Genomic DNA, 12,324 nt, shown 5'->3' on the forward strand with positions numbered 1-12,324 from the left:
TTGAGACAAGAATAAATTACGTAGAGGCTAAAATTGCATTCTGACCCTACGCTCACAAAAATGGTTTAGTAATGGAACAAAACAATCACGCACCAAAAGGAGCTCCTGATGAGTTCAGATTGTGTTTCCAAGTGCATCTACACAATGGAAGAGGAAATAAATGTAGGTAAATACGGAAGAGTACCCCACACTCACACAGCTTTGGGGAAATGACGGAATATAAAATAGGCCCCGTTTTTGTTTTTGTTTTTTTAATTTGTTTGTTTTAGGCAATTTCAGTTTGGGGACCAAGAGTAAGAAAAAAGATATACCCATCAGTTGAGGCAATGACAGAAAGAAAGTAGGTATTTCTAACACTCAGTTTTGCTTTGATCTTTTTTTTTTTTTTTTTGAGGGGGGGAGCAGAGGAAGGGCAGAAGGAGAAGGAAAGAGAGAACACTTAAGCAGTTTCCACACCCAGCGAGGAGCCAGAAGCAAGGCTTGATCTCACAACCCTGAGATCATGACCTGAGCCAAAATCAAGAGTCAGACGCTCAACTGACGGGAGCCACCCAGATGCCCCTGTTTTGATCTTTCATATCAAGAAGGGAGGTGTTGACACTGAAACTGAATGGACAAAGAGAGCTGGCTGGGAAATGAAGTTCGAGTTCCAAAGGGTTCCTTTATAAGAGCTCAAGCATTCTGACTTAAACAAATTACACCTCATGACCCTGACCCAGTTTACCGACGTGACCAAAAGCCAGGCAGTAACCTTCAAGACATTAAGAAAAGTGTAGAGGATGGGGACACGTAAAAGTGTCTTAATTTCTAAAGAGAAAAATAAGGTAGATTCTGGAAACAACACACTCATCCACTTGGATGTGAACTCACGGCAGAATCCTAAAGTGGTTTAATGAAGCAGTCGGTGAGCATTTAGAAAATAAAGCAGCCAATACCAACAAACCTCAGTGGTTCGGTAAAAACTGGCCAGGCGGATCTCGTTTTCTCTTTCGAGAGCATTGTGAGGCAGGTGAGCAAGGAAATGCAGACATGTCTTGATTTTTGCCACTGGGAAAGTCCTTCCAGGTGCCTGGTGGACAAAGGACTAAAAGTGGGCTTTAGAAGTTGGCTACAGCTGTATACAGTTCTCCCAAAACATAACTTATTGAATAACTAAACCCAAAAGGTATTGACCAGGGGCTGTGAGATTCCGTATTTCAGCCTTACCCTAATCAATATGGATCCACAAGATTAAGACTTCAGAAGAAAAGTTCACCAATTCCATGGGTGACACCAGGCTCGGAAGGAGTGCCAGCCTATGGGACGCAGAATCGTAAATCAAAGGTATCTCTGGAAGCAGCAATGATGCAACAATATTTTAAATTCAAATAAAAAATGAACTCAATAAATTCCAATTTTACAAAGTTTCGAAAATTCTCGAAAATTCTAATCCTCCGCTGTATAGATCCTTGGATACAAACATAGGACGGGGTCTCTGGAAACAAGTCAAGGGACCATCAGACTGTCAAAGAGGACGATAACTTGCCTTGACACAGGTCACAGGAAAAGACCCAGAAGTTATGAAGGAAAAGTGGGAAACGTAGGGTGAAAACAAACTTCCTTGGAGGACGTGCGTGAGAACTGCCTTCATACAGTTGAAGGTCTGTCCTCTGAATGAGAAATCAGACAAGTCCACATAGTCAAGGGGAGACCCCTCCTCGGAGGTCACAGGGACTAGGACTTGGACTCCATTAAAACATTTCTTCAGGGAGCACCTGGGTGGCTCAGTCGGTTAAGCGTCTATCTTGGGCTCAGGTTGTGATCTCGAAGTTCATGAGTTCCAGCCCCGCCCCGCACCGGGCTCTGTGCTGATGGCTCAGAGCCTGGAGCTGCTTCGGATTCTGTGTCTCCCTCTCTCTCTCTGCCCCTCCCCCACTCGCACTCTATCTCTCTCTCTCAAAAATAAATACGAAAAAAAAACTTTTTAAAGACATTTCTTCTAATCTTCACTATCCAAAACTACGACGAGCTGCTGTGTGAGGTAGTGAGGTCACTGCCACTACGCAGCTGAGTGGCCCAGCCAGACGGAGCAGATGCTAAGACACTGAAGGTTCGAGACACTCGGTGTCCATGCCGTGGAGTTCATCATGTGGCTTATTCCCTTCCCCACGATACCCACGATCTAATGAGGAGGGCAGCGCGGGGGACTGGTTAAAATCTCAGCACCGACCTGCCCAGGTTCGAGTCCCGGCTCTGCCACTTGCTCACCATGTGATCACAATGACTTTGAGCAAGTTAACTGACCACCACCCCCCCACCCCCGCCCGAACCACAGTTTCCCCATCTGCAAAAGAGGAGGATATGAGCTGCTGTGAAGGTTAAGTGAGTTCATAACGGCCACACGGTACCCAGAAGTGCAACACAGAGCTTGCGATCTATTCTGATTACTCTGCAGTCTTTTGGGATCACTCTGAAGGTTCCCGGCTACTGAATCTAGGCACCTGAGCGGACAGGAGAATATCACTAGAAGGTGAGAAAGAGGAGGCGGGTGCTTGGGGATTACTACAAACAGAGAGAAGGGAGCACAGCAGGGAGCAGGAGGGAGAAGCCAGAGACCTTTCTCCTCTGGTGGAGATTTCCATCCCCGGGCCACCCTTAAGACGCAAGCCGCTGTCCCGTCTTCTGTGGTCAGTGAGAGTCTGAGGGACGGAGGCTGGAGTCTAGGGAGCAGCCTGCACTGAAGTTGGCATTGGCTTCTCGGGCTCCTCTCCCAGATCCATGATCCGGATGGAGTTTTCCTTCTTGGAAAGCCAGAAGGCAGGGTAGACCGGCTCCGAAAACTTGCACTCAAACTTGTGAACCAGAGTCATGGCGTCAGACTCCACGCCGTAGAAGGACAGGATCCCTCCCGGAAAGTCGACGTAGATCCCCAGCCTCCGGAAAGGTCTGGCTTTCAGCGGGGTCTCCGTGTCACTGTGCCAGGCTGTGAACTCCTTCCCATTCCAGTGGAGGCTCCAGGAGAAGTCGTTCCCAGAAATGCAACCGTTGCGCTCATCCCCCTTCCGGTCGATGCCTCCGCAGGTGAGGCCAACATAGGTGCCCGCCCCGGAGGTCTCTACCTCAAAGTAGTACCTGTGCAGGTACAGGCTCTGCTGCGACAGCACCTGCCGCCAGTGCACGAACCTGCTGGGGAGGTCCGGGTAGGGATGCTCCCAGGGCGTGGTGTTGGTGACCTTGCGATTGTCCTCCTGCAGCCGGAGATACCTGTGTGCCGTGTCCGGGTCAAACGAGATGTCACATGCATCTGGGGAGATACAGAAGGGCAGGAACTGACGGCGGATTCGGACGGAACACTTCAAACCCAGCCAGCCTCCCAAGCAGGAGAAAACACCTCTCTCTGCCTCTCTGTTTACTGGGGCGACTGTCCAGCCCCCCACCCCACCCCCACCCCCCGACCCCCAGGAAAGACGTGGGCGAAAACCAAAACAGAAAGAACTCAAATCACTCCACTTCCTTCCTTTCTGAAGTTCAAATCGCCGGGCATTTGCTGTATTATTTGCTGAGCTGAATCAAGACACAAAATCCACGGATTCATTCACTGTCTCGGCCATTCATTCATTCATTCATTCATCCAACAAATACGTATCGAAGGCCACACTCTTCTTCCCGGTGTGGGCCAGGGCTGGTGGAAATACGCATTCACCCACCCACACGCGATTCTTTCGTTATGTACTTATTTGTTTATTTTTTAGATGTGCATTTATTTATTTTGAGAGAGAGAGAGCGAGCAGGGGAGGGGCAGAGAGTGAGGGAGACAGAAACCCAACGAGGCCCCACGCTGTCAGCACAGACCCTGACGTGGGGTTCGAGCCCATGAACCGTGAGATCATGACCGGGGCCAAAATCAAGCGTCAGATGCTTAACCCACTGAGCCACCCAGGTGCCCCTTTTCATTTTTTTTTTTTTAATTGACCAATATTTAGCCTGGTGATTGCTCAAACATTCCCTCAAACACATCCTCTCGCCAACCCCGGAGACTAAAGATAATAATGGCACCTCCCGGCGCCCAGTTGCTCAAGTCACGCTCAAGTTATTTTTGAAATGTCTCTGCCCCCATCCTCACCCCCCACCTGGCTCCTCCCTCCTCTCCACCCGCCCCCACCCACAGGCAGCATCAAGCCCTGTAGATCCCACTTCTGTCCAGCCCGCCGCTTCACCCCCGATCTAGTCCAGAACAGGCTCTTTGCCGGCCCCTCGGCCGTGACCCCCTTCCGGCCCTTCTCCACAACAGAGCTACAGGGTATGTTTCAGGGTACAGGCTAAGGTAAATCATGTCACCCCAGCTTAAAGACCTTTGATGGGGCCCTCTGCCCACAGAATAAAGCAGTGACCCCCTCACCCCCGCCTGCACAGCCACGCACGACTGGCCCTGGCCTGTGTCTCCAGCCGCATCTCCTGCCCTCTGCCCCTTGACTGCCACACTCCAGCCACCCTGACCTCAGAAGCACGCAACACTGAGCCCTTTAGCACAGACCATTTCCATCCGAGACATGATCATCGCCGACCCTGAGCCTAGGTCATTCCTACCGATCCTTTCAAATGGTAGCTAACGGTGCATGTCCTCAAAGAGGCCCTCTGTGACCATAATCTGGGGCAGATGACTCCCCATCACTTTCTCTCGGAGCACTCTGGCCGTTTAAACTTCATGATGCTCAACAAAATGTGTATAATCCATTTATTTGTGTGTTTGTTTCGTGCCCATCTTCCTTCTAGTCTATAAACTCCACATGTCACATGGGACTCTATCTTGGGCTCTTATATTTTCCAAGTGAATTAGCATATTCAAGTCTATTTAAATTCCAGGGACGCCTGGGTGGTTCAGTCGGTTAAGCACCCGACTCCTGATTTCCACTCAGATCATGATCTCATGGTTTCGGGGGATGGAGCCCCACGTCGGGCTCTGCGCTGACAGCTTGGACCCTGCTTGGGATTCTCTCTCTCTCTCTCTGTCTCTCTCTCTCTACCTCTCTTTCTCTGCCCCTCCCCTGCTTGCACTAGCTCTGGTTCTCTATCTCTCTCTCAAAAATAAATAAATCAGGGGCGCCTGGGTGGCGCAGTCGGTTAAGCGTCCGACTTCGGCCAGGTCACGATCTCGCGGTCCGTGAGTTCGAGCCCCGCGTCGGGCTCTGAGCTGATGGCTCGGAGCCTGTTTCTGATTCTGTGTCTCCCTCTCTTTCTGCCCGTCCCCCGTTCATGCTCTGTCTCTCTCTGTCCCAAAAATAAATAAAAAACGTTGAAAAAAAAAATTTAAAAAAAAAAAATAATAATAAATAAATAAATAAATAAATAAATCAACTTTTTTAAAAAAAAAAAAAAAAAGGGGAGTCATTTGGTAACTAACCAGGATCTTCAAAAGTGCCAAGGTCGTGAAAGACAAAGAAAAACTAAGGGACTGGACCCAGACTGGGAGAGACTAAGGAGGCATGGAAACATTTGTGATCCTGGATCAGACTATGGGCCAGAAAAAGGACACTGGTTGGAGCACTTGGTGAAACACTTGAATAAATTCTGTAGATGAGCTTATAGCAGCGTGCCAATGTCCGCTTCCTGGTTTCTGTCAACGCGCTGTAATTATACAAAGTGTTAACGTTTGGAGAAGCTGGATGAAAGGTAGACGGGAATTCTTTGTCCTATTTTTGCAACGTTTTTGTAAATTTGAAATTGCCTCAAACATGAAAAGTAAAAAAATAACTTTTTCATTAAATTGTTTATATGTCTCATTTAGGGATACACCTGGGGTTACGAGAACCTGAAACTTAATGAGAGATGGTGCTCTTGGGGCGCCTGGGGGGCTCCGTCGGTTAAGCGTCTGACTTCGGCTCAGGTCACAACCTCATGGGTTCGAGCCCCGCATCGGGCTCTGTGCTGACAGCTCGGAGCCTGGCGCCTTCTTTCGGATGCTGTGTCTCCCTCGCTCTCTGCCCCTCCCCCCCCTTGTGTGCGTGCTCTCGCTCTCCCTCTCAAAAATAAACATTAAAAAATTCTTTAAAAATTAAAAAAAAAATTTTTTAACCTTTATTTATTTTTGAGACAGAGAGAGACAGAGCATGACGGGGGAGGGGCAGAGAGAGAGGGAGACACAGAATCTGAAGCAGGCTCCAGGCTCGGAGCCATCAGCCCAGAGCCCGATGCGGGGCTCGAACCCACGGACCATGAGATCGTGACCTGAGTTGAAGTGGGACGCTTAACCGACTGAGCCACCCAGGCACCCCTAAAAATTTTTTAAAGAACAAAAGAGACAGATGGGGTTCGTGCTTCACCAGAGCATTACGCTGACGTCGATGAGCGGGGAAGAGGAAGCTGTTCACAACTTACACTGGAGGAACTGGTGTCGGGTGCTGGGCTCAGGTTTCGAGGTCCAGTGCTTGCGCTGGACCACGGCAGACACTTGAGTTCTGATATCATATTCCTCTAGAAAAATCAGAGGGTTATGAATGCACACCAGCCCAGGTGGTCAGGAGAACCTAAGAAGCAGGACTTCCCAGCCACTCTTCCCCGGGCTCCCTGGGGGAAGGACTGGACTCCAGTCATGTCAGAGAGAACTCTGCCCAATGGGCCACATTTCTCTCATGGGTGGAGCATCATACGCTGGAGAAAGATCCCAGACTGGCTTGGATTCCACTTAAAAGTACAGGCATTCACAACCTCAAAAACGCAAGCCAACTGCACGATGTAACTAACTCAACGTCTCTGGGCCTCAATCACAAGATAAAATCATCAAAGTAAGTGTCCATTGGCGACGTGGCCCGGCCAAAGGACGGCTTTGAAAATGAGACATCCCCCCTGATTTCCCCCGCTCTCCCCTGGCTGTCCCTCACCTTCCCCACCAACCGCTCTGAGAAACACTCATGCCACAGCCCACGGCCCGGACAGCTTCTCACCTTCCCTGGAGAAATCCTGGAGCTGGACCTTGTAGTTCTGTAGCAACTGGATTAAGTGACCAGTGGAGTCTGTGATGACCTTGCGGATGCCCGAGAGCTTATCCTTGAGTCCTATGTAAACACTCGGGAAGGGACCGTCCTCGGTGTTCTTAAACTTGCAGTACTCCTGCAGGTGAACAAAACATGGCAGAACGTGCCTTGATCTCTGCATTTCTTACACTGCTCTCATCACACCACCGGCTGCATCTGTAAAATGGGTTGATGGTAAGGTGCCCTGCAGAGAGCAAGTCTATGTAACATATCTAGCTCAGGACCTAACAACACAGAAGGTGTTTCTTTTTTAAACTGGGGAAGTGGGCTTTTAAAAATCAAGAGACACCGGGGCGCCTGGCTGGCTCTCTTGGTGGAGCATGAGACTCTTTGTCTCGGGGTTGTAGGTTTAGAGCCCTATGCGGGCTGTGGAGGTTACTTAAAAATAAAACTTTCAGGGGCGCCTGGGTGGCTCAGTCGATTAAGTGTCCGACTTCGGCTCAGGTCGTGATTTCGCGGTCCGTGAGTTCGAGCCCCGCGTCGGGCTCTGGGCTGATGGCTCGGAGCCTGGAGCCTGTTTCCGATTCTGTGTCTCCCTCTCGCTCTGCCCCTCCCCCGTTCATGCTCTGTCTCTCTCTGTCCCAAAAAATAAATAAAAAATAAAAAATAAAAAATAAAAATAAATCAGTGGGGGCAAAAATGGGTTATTCAACACATGCTGTCGTTTCAAACGGGTCGCAATTTGAAGAAGAAGTTGCCTTTCTACATAAATAACTTACACGCAAATATATTTCATGCATCTTAAAGTTTTTAAGTTAAAGTCCTACAAGGAGGAAAGAAAAAAGAAAAATTATGTCCTCTCTGGGGAAACTCGTGACATGAGAAGCCAAACATTCATTCCTATTTTCTTTGTTTTGATATTGGAAAGCAAAGGAACTGACAAAGACATTCTGTTAGTATTTTTGTCTTTCTCTACCTGCTTTTCTTTCTCATTAAAGGGTTAACTATTGTTGTCTTTGGGTGGAGGGAGCCTGGGTGATTGTTTCCTTTCATATTTTTCAAGAGTTTCTTTTTTTCCCACAACAAACATTTATATTTGTCGTAACTAGAGGGGAATTTTTTTCAAAAGTGCAATCAGTGGGGCACCTGGGTGGCTCAGTCAGTTGAGCATCTGACTTCGGCTCAGGTTATGATCTCGCGGTCCGTGAGTTCGAGCCCTGCATCCGGCTCTGTGCTGACAGCTCAGAGCCTGGAACCTGCTTTGGATTCTGTCTCTCTCTCTGTCCCTCCCCTTCTTACGCTCTCTCTCTCTCTCTCTCTCTCTCTCTCAAAAATAAACATTAAAAAATTTTAAAGAAAAATTATTTGGGGGCCCCTGGCTGGCTCTGTGGGTAGAGCATTTGACTCTTGATCTCAGGGTGGTGAGTTCGAGCCCCACATTGGCCATAGCGTTTACTGAAGAAAAACAAATCAAAAAAAAATTTTTTTTCAGTTATTTTTAGGGATATTAGACTAGAAGGAGCCTCGAAAGTTATTGACTCTGAGCTGATTATCTGGTAAATGAGGAATTTGAGACCCAGAAAAGTTAACTGACTTGGTTATACACTGCCCGCCTATCTAGTGACAGATCTGGGAGGATGGAATTTACACCCAGTCCCTGCAAGATGACATGTCCTCAGGTCTGGCCCTAATGGCATGTGGCTTAGCGAATACTGAGTGGCCCCGTGATGAAAGTCTCGTCTCCTCTGCCTGCCCGGCTTTCCTCAATCAACCAGCACACGCAGCCCCTCTCTGAAAGGCAAGAGGTCCCCAGCCTCACCCCTGCCGGGCATACTGATACCAGCTCACTCCTCTCTCATCTGAAATTCTCCACTGGTGGTGTTGGTGACTTCACGTAGAAGAACAAAGTTCTCTCGCAGTCAGATGCCTGCCTGGCCCCCCCGAGCCTCGTTTCCATCACTCTGTGCCCAGCAGCCCAGGCCCCTCCTTGTGAAAGCACCTCATTCCCCACATCAGTGGTGCTTTCTTTTTTGTTTTTTTAACTTTTTTTAATGTTTATTTATTTCTGAGACAGAGAGAGAGAGAGAGAGACAGAGCATGAGCCGGGGAGGGGTAGAGAGCAAGGGAGACACAGAATCAGAGGCAGGCCTCAGGCTCCGAGCCGTCGGCACAGAGCCCGACGCGGGGCTCGAACCCACGAACCGTGAGATCGTGACCTGAGCCCAAGTCGGTCGGTGGTGCTTTCTCAAACCTCCCTGCCTGACCACAGGCTGTTCTGTCTCTTTGGACATGACTTCGCTTCCATGCTAGTCTCCCACTCTGGGGAGTCTTCCTTTCCGCTCCTGCATTCCTGTTCTCTGCTAACACCTACTTCTCTCCGGTCCCACAGCGCCCCGTGCACCCCACTTATCGAAGAGCAGTTCTAGGGGCTCCCGGGTGTCTCGGTCGGTCGAGCACCAGACCCTTGGTTTAGGCTCAGGTCACGATCTCGCGCTTCGGGAGCTCCAGCCCCGCGTCAGGCTCCGCGCCTCCAGCACGGAACCTGCTTGGGATTCTCTCTCTCCTCCTCTCTGCCCCTTCTGCTCTCTCTCCTCTCTCTCTCTCTCTCTCTCTCTCTCAAAATAAAGAAATAAGTTTTAAAAAGAGTAGTTCTGGTCCCGCATTCCCCACATCTGGCACAGACCCAGCAGAGCGAGGGTGCTCCCTGGCACCAGGGATGGGCGCCTCGGGCCCCGCCCCCGCCCGCACCTCCAGGAAGAGGACGGTGTTACTGATGGAGGCGATGCTCTCCAGCTCCTGCCTCCTCCTCTCCATCTGTGCGCTCCTGTGCTCCAGATGCGTCCGGATGCCGCTGGCCTGGCTCAGCGCTCCTTGCTCCTTCTCCTCCAAGAAGAGCATCACGTCGGTCTGGGCCTTCCTCGCGGCAGCAAGCAGCTCCCCAAACTGCTCCTCGGCCACCGCCTTCACCTCCGACACCGACACCTGGCGAGGGAGGGGGCGGTGAAGAAGACGTTAGCAAGGCTTCGACTTTATCGAAGCTCCACACACAGAACCGTAAAGCCAAGCAACCCGCCACCTGGGGAGCAATTTTCTATAACAAAAGGCGGCCTCTGGGGCGCCTGGGTGGCTCAGTCGGTTAAGCGTCTGACTTTGGCTCAGGTCGTGATCTCGCGGTTCGTGGGTTCCAGCCCCGCGTCGGGCTCTGTGCTGACAGCTCGGAGCCCGGAGCCTGCTTCGGATTCTGTGTCTCCCTCTCTCTCTGCCCCTTCCCTGCTCGTGCTCTGTCTCTTTCTCTATGTCAAAAATGAATAAACACTTAAAAAAATTTTTTTTACGCAGCCTTGGGGCCCCTGGGTGTCTCAGTCGGTTAAGTATCTGACTTCAGGTCAAGTCGTGATTTCGCGGTTCGTGGGTTCGAGCCCCGTGTCGGGCTCTGTGCTGACAGCTCAGAGCCTCCTGGAGGCTGCTTCAGATTCTGTGTCTCCCTCTCTCTCTGCCCCTTCCCCGCCCGCATTCTGTCTATCTCCCTCTCAGACATAAATAAACATTAAAATAATTTTGTTAATAAAAAATAAAAAAAATTAAAAAGGCAGCCTTTTATTCTCATATGAATCCTAGGTTCCTGGGGAAAAAAAAAAGGATTTACTGTTCAGGGTGCAGGTACTTATGCACCATCATCTCTCTTACATTTGATGATCTCTGAGACCCGCCCCCGCCCCCCCCAAGCCCCCAGCTCTGACAGTCTGGGGTTACTGTTCAAGTTTCTGAAACTGATTTTCCTACCAGGGCAATGCATGCATACTTGAGAATTACATTTCTGGTGGCAAACTACTAGGTTGGCTTCTTTGTACAAGTCAGTAGCCTGAATTCGCTTTCTCAGGATTTCATTACGTCGGGTTAAACCGCCCGCTGAGCCCGTCAGAACCAAGAGCACATCCATCTAAGCTTGTGGTGTCTCCTCCAAGCACAAAATGGTTAGGGGGTTAGGCACGTGAGCACAGCAGGATGAGCATACGTGTATAGAACAGAATGTGACGTCCGAATAAAATACAGACCAAAGCCCCTGTGATGAACAGGAAGGGTTTGCACGACGGTATTTGTGTGTGTCTGCACGTGCCCTCTATCCTTCCAGAGGAGGAACAGCCTTTATAAAATGCCTTCAGTCAATATCGTGTTTCTAACCTCAATCCAAGTGTCAATTGTTCCTCGGCACCGGTGCTGACAGCCCCCTCTGATGCTGTCCCATTTCATCTCATTGCACAAACATGATCACCTTACTAAACTTCATCTAGCGGTCTTGGACACACTTTCCTTTGCTCCTATTCCCTTGACCTCACTCCACAGCCCAGAGCTCGTTCTCTGCCTGCCTGAGTCTCCCCCATTGTCCCCACCCACGCTGATCCCATCTGAGAGCAATCTGACCAACCCCTCCAGGTGCTCTTTTCTGTTTCTCCTCCTGAGAGCGAGAGTAAGGATGCTCCCTGGGCATCCACGGGGAGCCAAAACAGGTGCCTCAGCACTCAGTCCCCTGGCAGGGAAGATGGGGGGAGGGGAGGAGGAGAATAAGGGGGGGACTGGTAAGGAAAGGACTCCAAAAGGATGACGCCCTTGGCCCAGGGCATGTGGAAGCCTTAGGTTTGGAGGGAGATGGGGAGAAATGATGACACCAGGTAACAGGACCTCTGCTTGGACAGAGACCCTGCTTGGCCAAGACTCAGGTACACAGCCCACGGGAATGCCTAGTGGCAGCTGAATCTTTGATCTGATGGTGAAGGGAGGAGGGAGGAGGGGGAGGAGGGAGGAGGGGAAAGGAAGCAAGGGCCATCTTAAATTAACTAAGGGTGGGGAGCTGGGTAGAGCCTGTCTCTACACTGTCATTTTTATGCCAACTGCCCCATCATCTATTGGCTTCCTCCACATTGGAGCAGCTGAATGGAACTGGAAACAAATGAGCTGGTAATTGGGGCTAAGTAAGAAGGCAGATGGGGGGGGGGGGGCGCCTGGGTGGCTCAGTCGGTTGGGTGGCCGACTTTGGCTCAGGTCATGATCTCGTGGTCCGTGAGTTCGAGCCCCGCGTCGGGCTCTGGGCTGACAGCTCAGAGCCTGGAGCCTGTTTCGGATTCTGTGTCTCCCTCTCTCTGACCCTCCCCCATTCATGCTCTGTCTCTCTCTATCTCAAAAATAAATAAACATTAAAAAAAAATTTTTTTTTAAAAGAAGGCAGATGGGAAGGTCTTCTCCAAACTCAAGCACAGACTGGAAAGAGCCCGTGGAGAACAGCAGCTGTCACGTACGTGCCTGACATTAAGTTTGTCATCCCTGAAGCGTCCATTTATTTTTTTATGTTCATTTATTTATTTTTAAGGGAGAGAGA

The 12,324-nt window shown here is 50.1% G+C and overlaps 1 protein-coding gene across 2 annotated transcripts in view; it reads right to left on the reverse strand.

The window, feature by feature from the left end:
• Window positions 1-308: 308 nt before the first annotated feature.
• The window catches only part of TRIM16 (tripartite motif containing 16), a 28,720-nt gene continuing 16,704 nt past the window's right edge, over window positions 309-12,324 (reverse strand). For both annotated transcript variants that reach the window (XM_058702912.1, XM_058702911.1), the window contains 4 exons: window positions 9,699-9,932; window positions 6,921-7,086; window positions 6,355-6,450; window positions 309-3,283 (listed from right to left, as the gene is read on the reverse strand). In XM_058702912.1, the coding sequence (XP_058558895.1) occupies window positions 2,700-3,283; window positions 6,355-6,450; window positions 6,921-7,086; window positions 9,699-9,932 (1,080 nt within the window). In that variant the 3' untranslated portion in view covers window positions 309-2,699. The remainder of the gene's footprint in view (window positions 3,284-6,354; window positions 6,451-6,920; window positions 7,087-9,698; window positions 9,933-12,324) is intronic.

This window comes from Neofelis nebulosa, chromosome 16 (genome assembly GCF_028018385.1).
Source record: "Neofelis nebulosa isolate mNeoNeb1 chromosome 16, mNeoNeb1.pri, whole genome shotgun sequence".
Classification (NCBI taxonomy): Eukaryota; Metazoa; Chordata; class Mammalia; order Carnivora; family Felidae; genus Neofelis; species Neofelis nebulosa.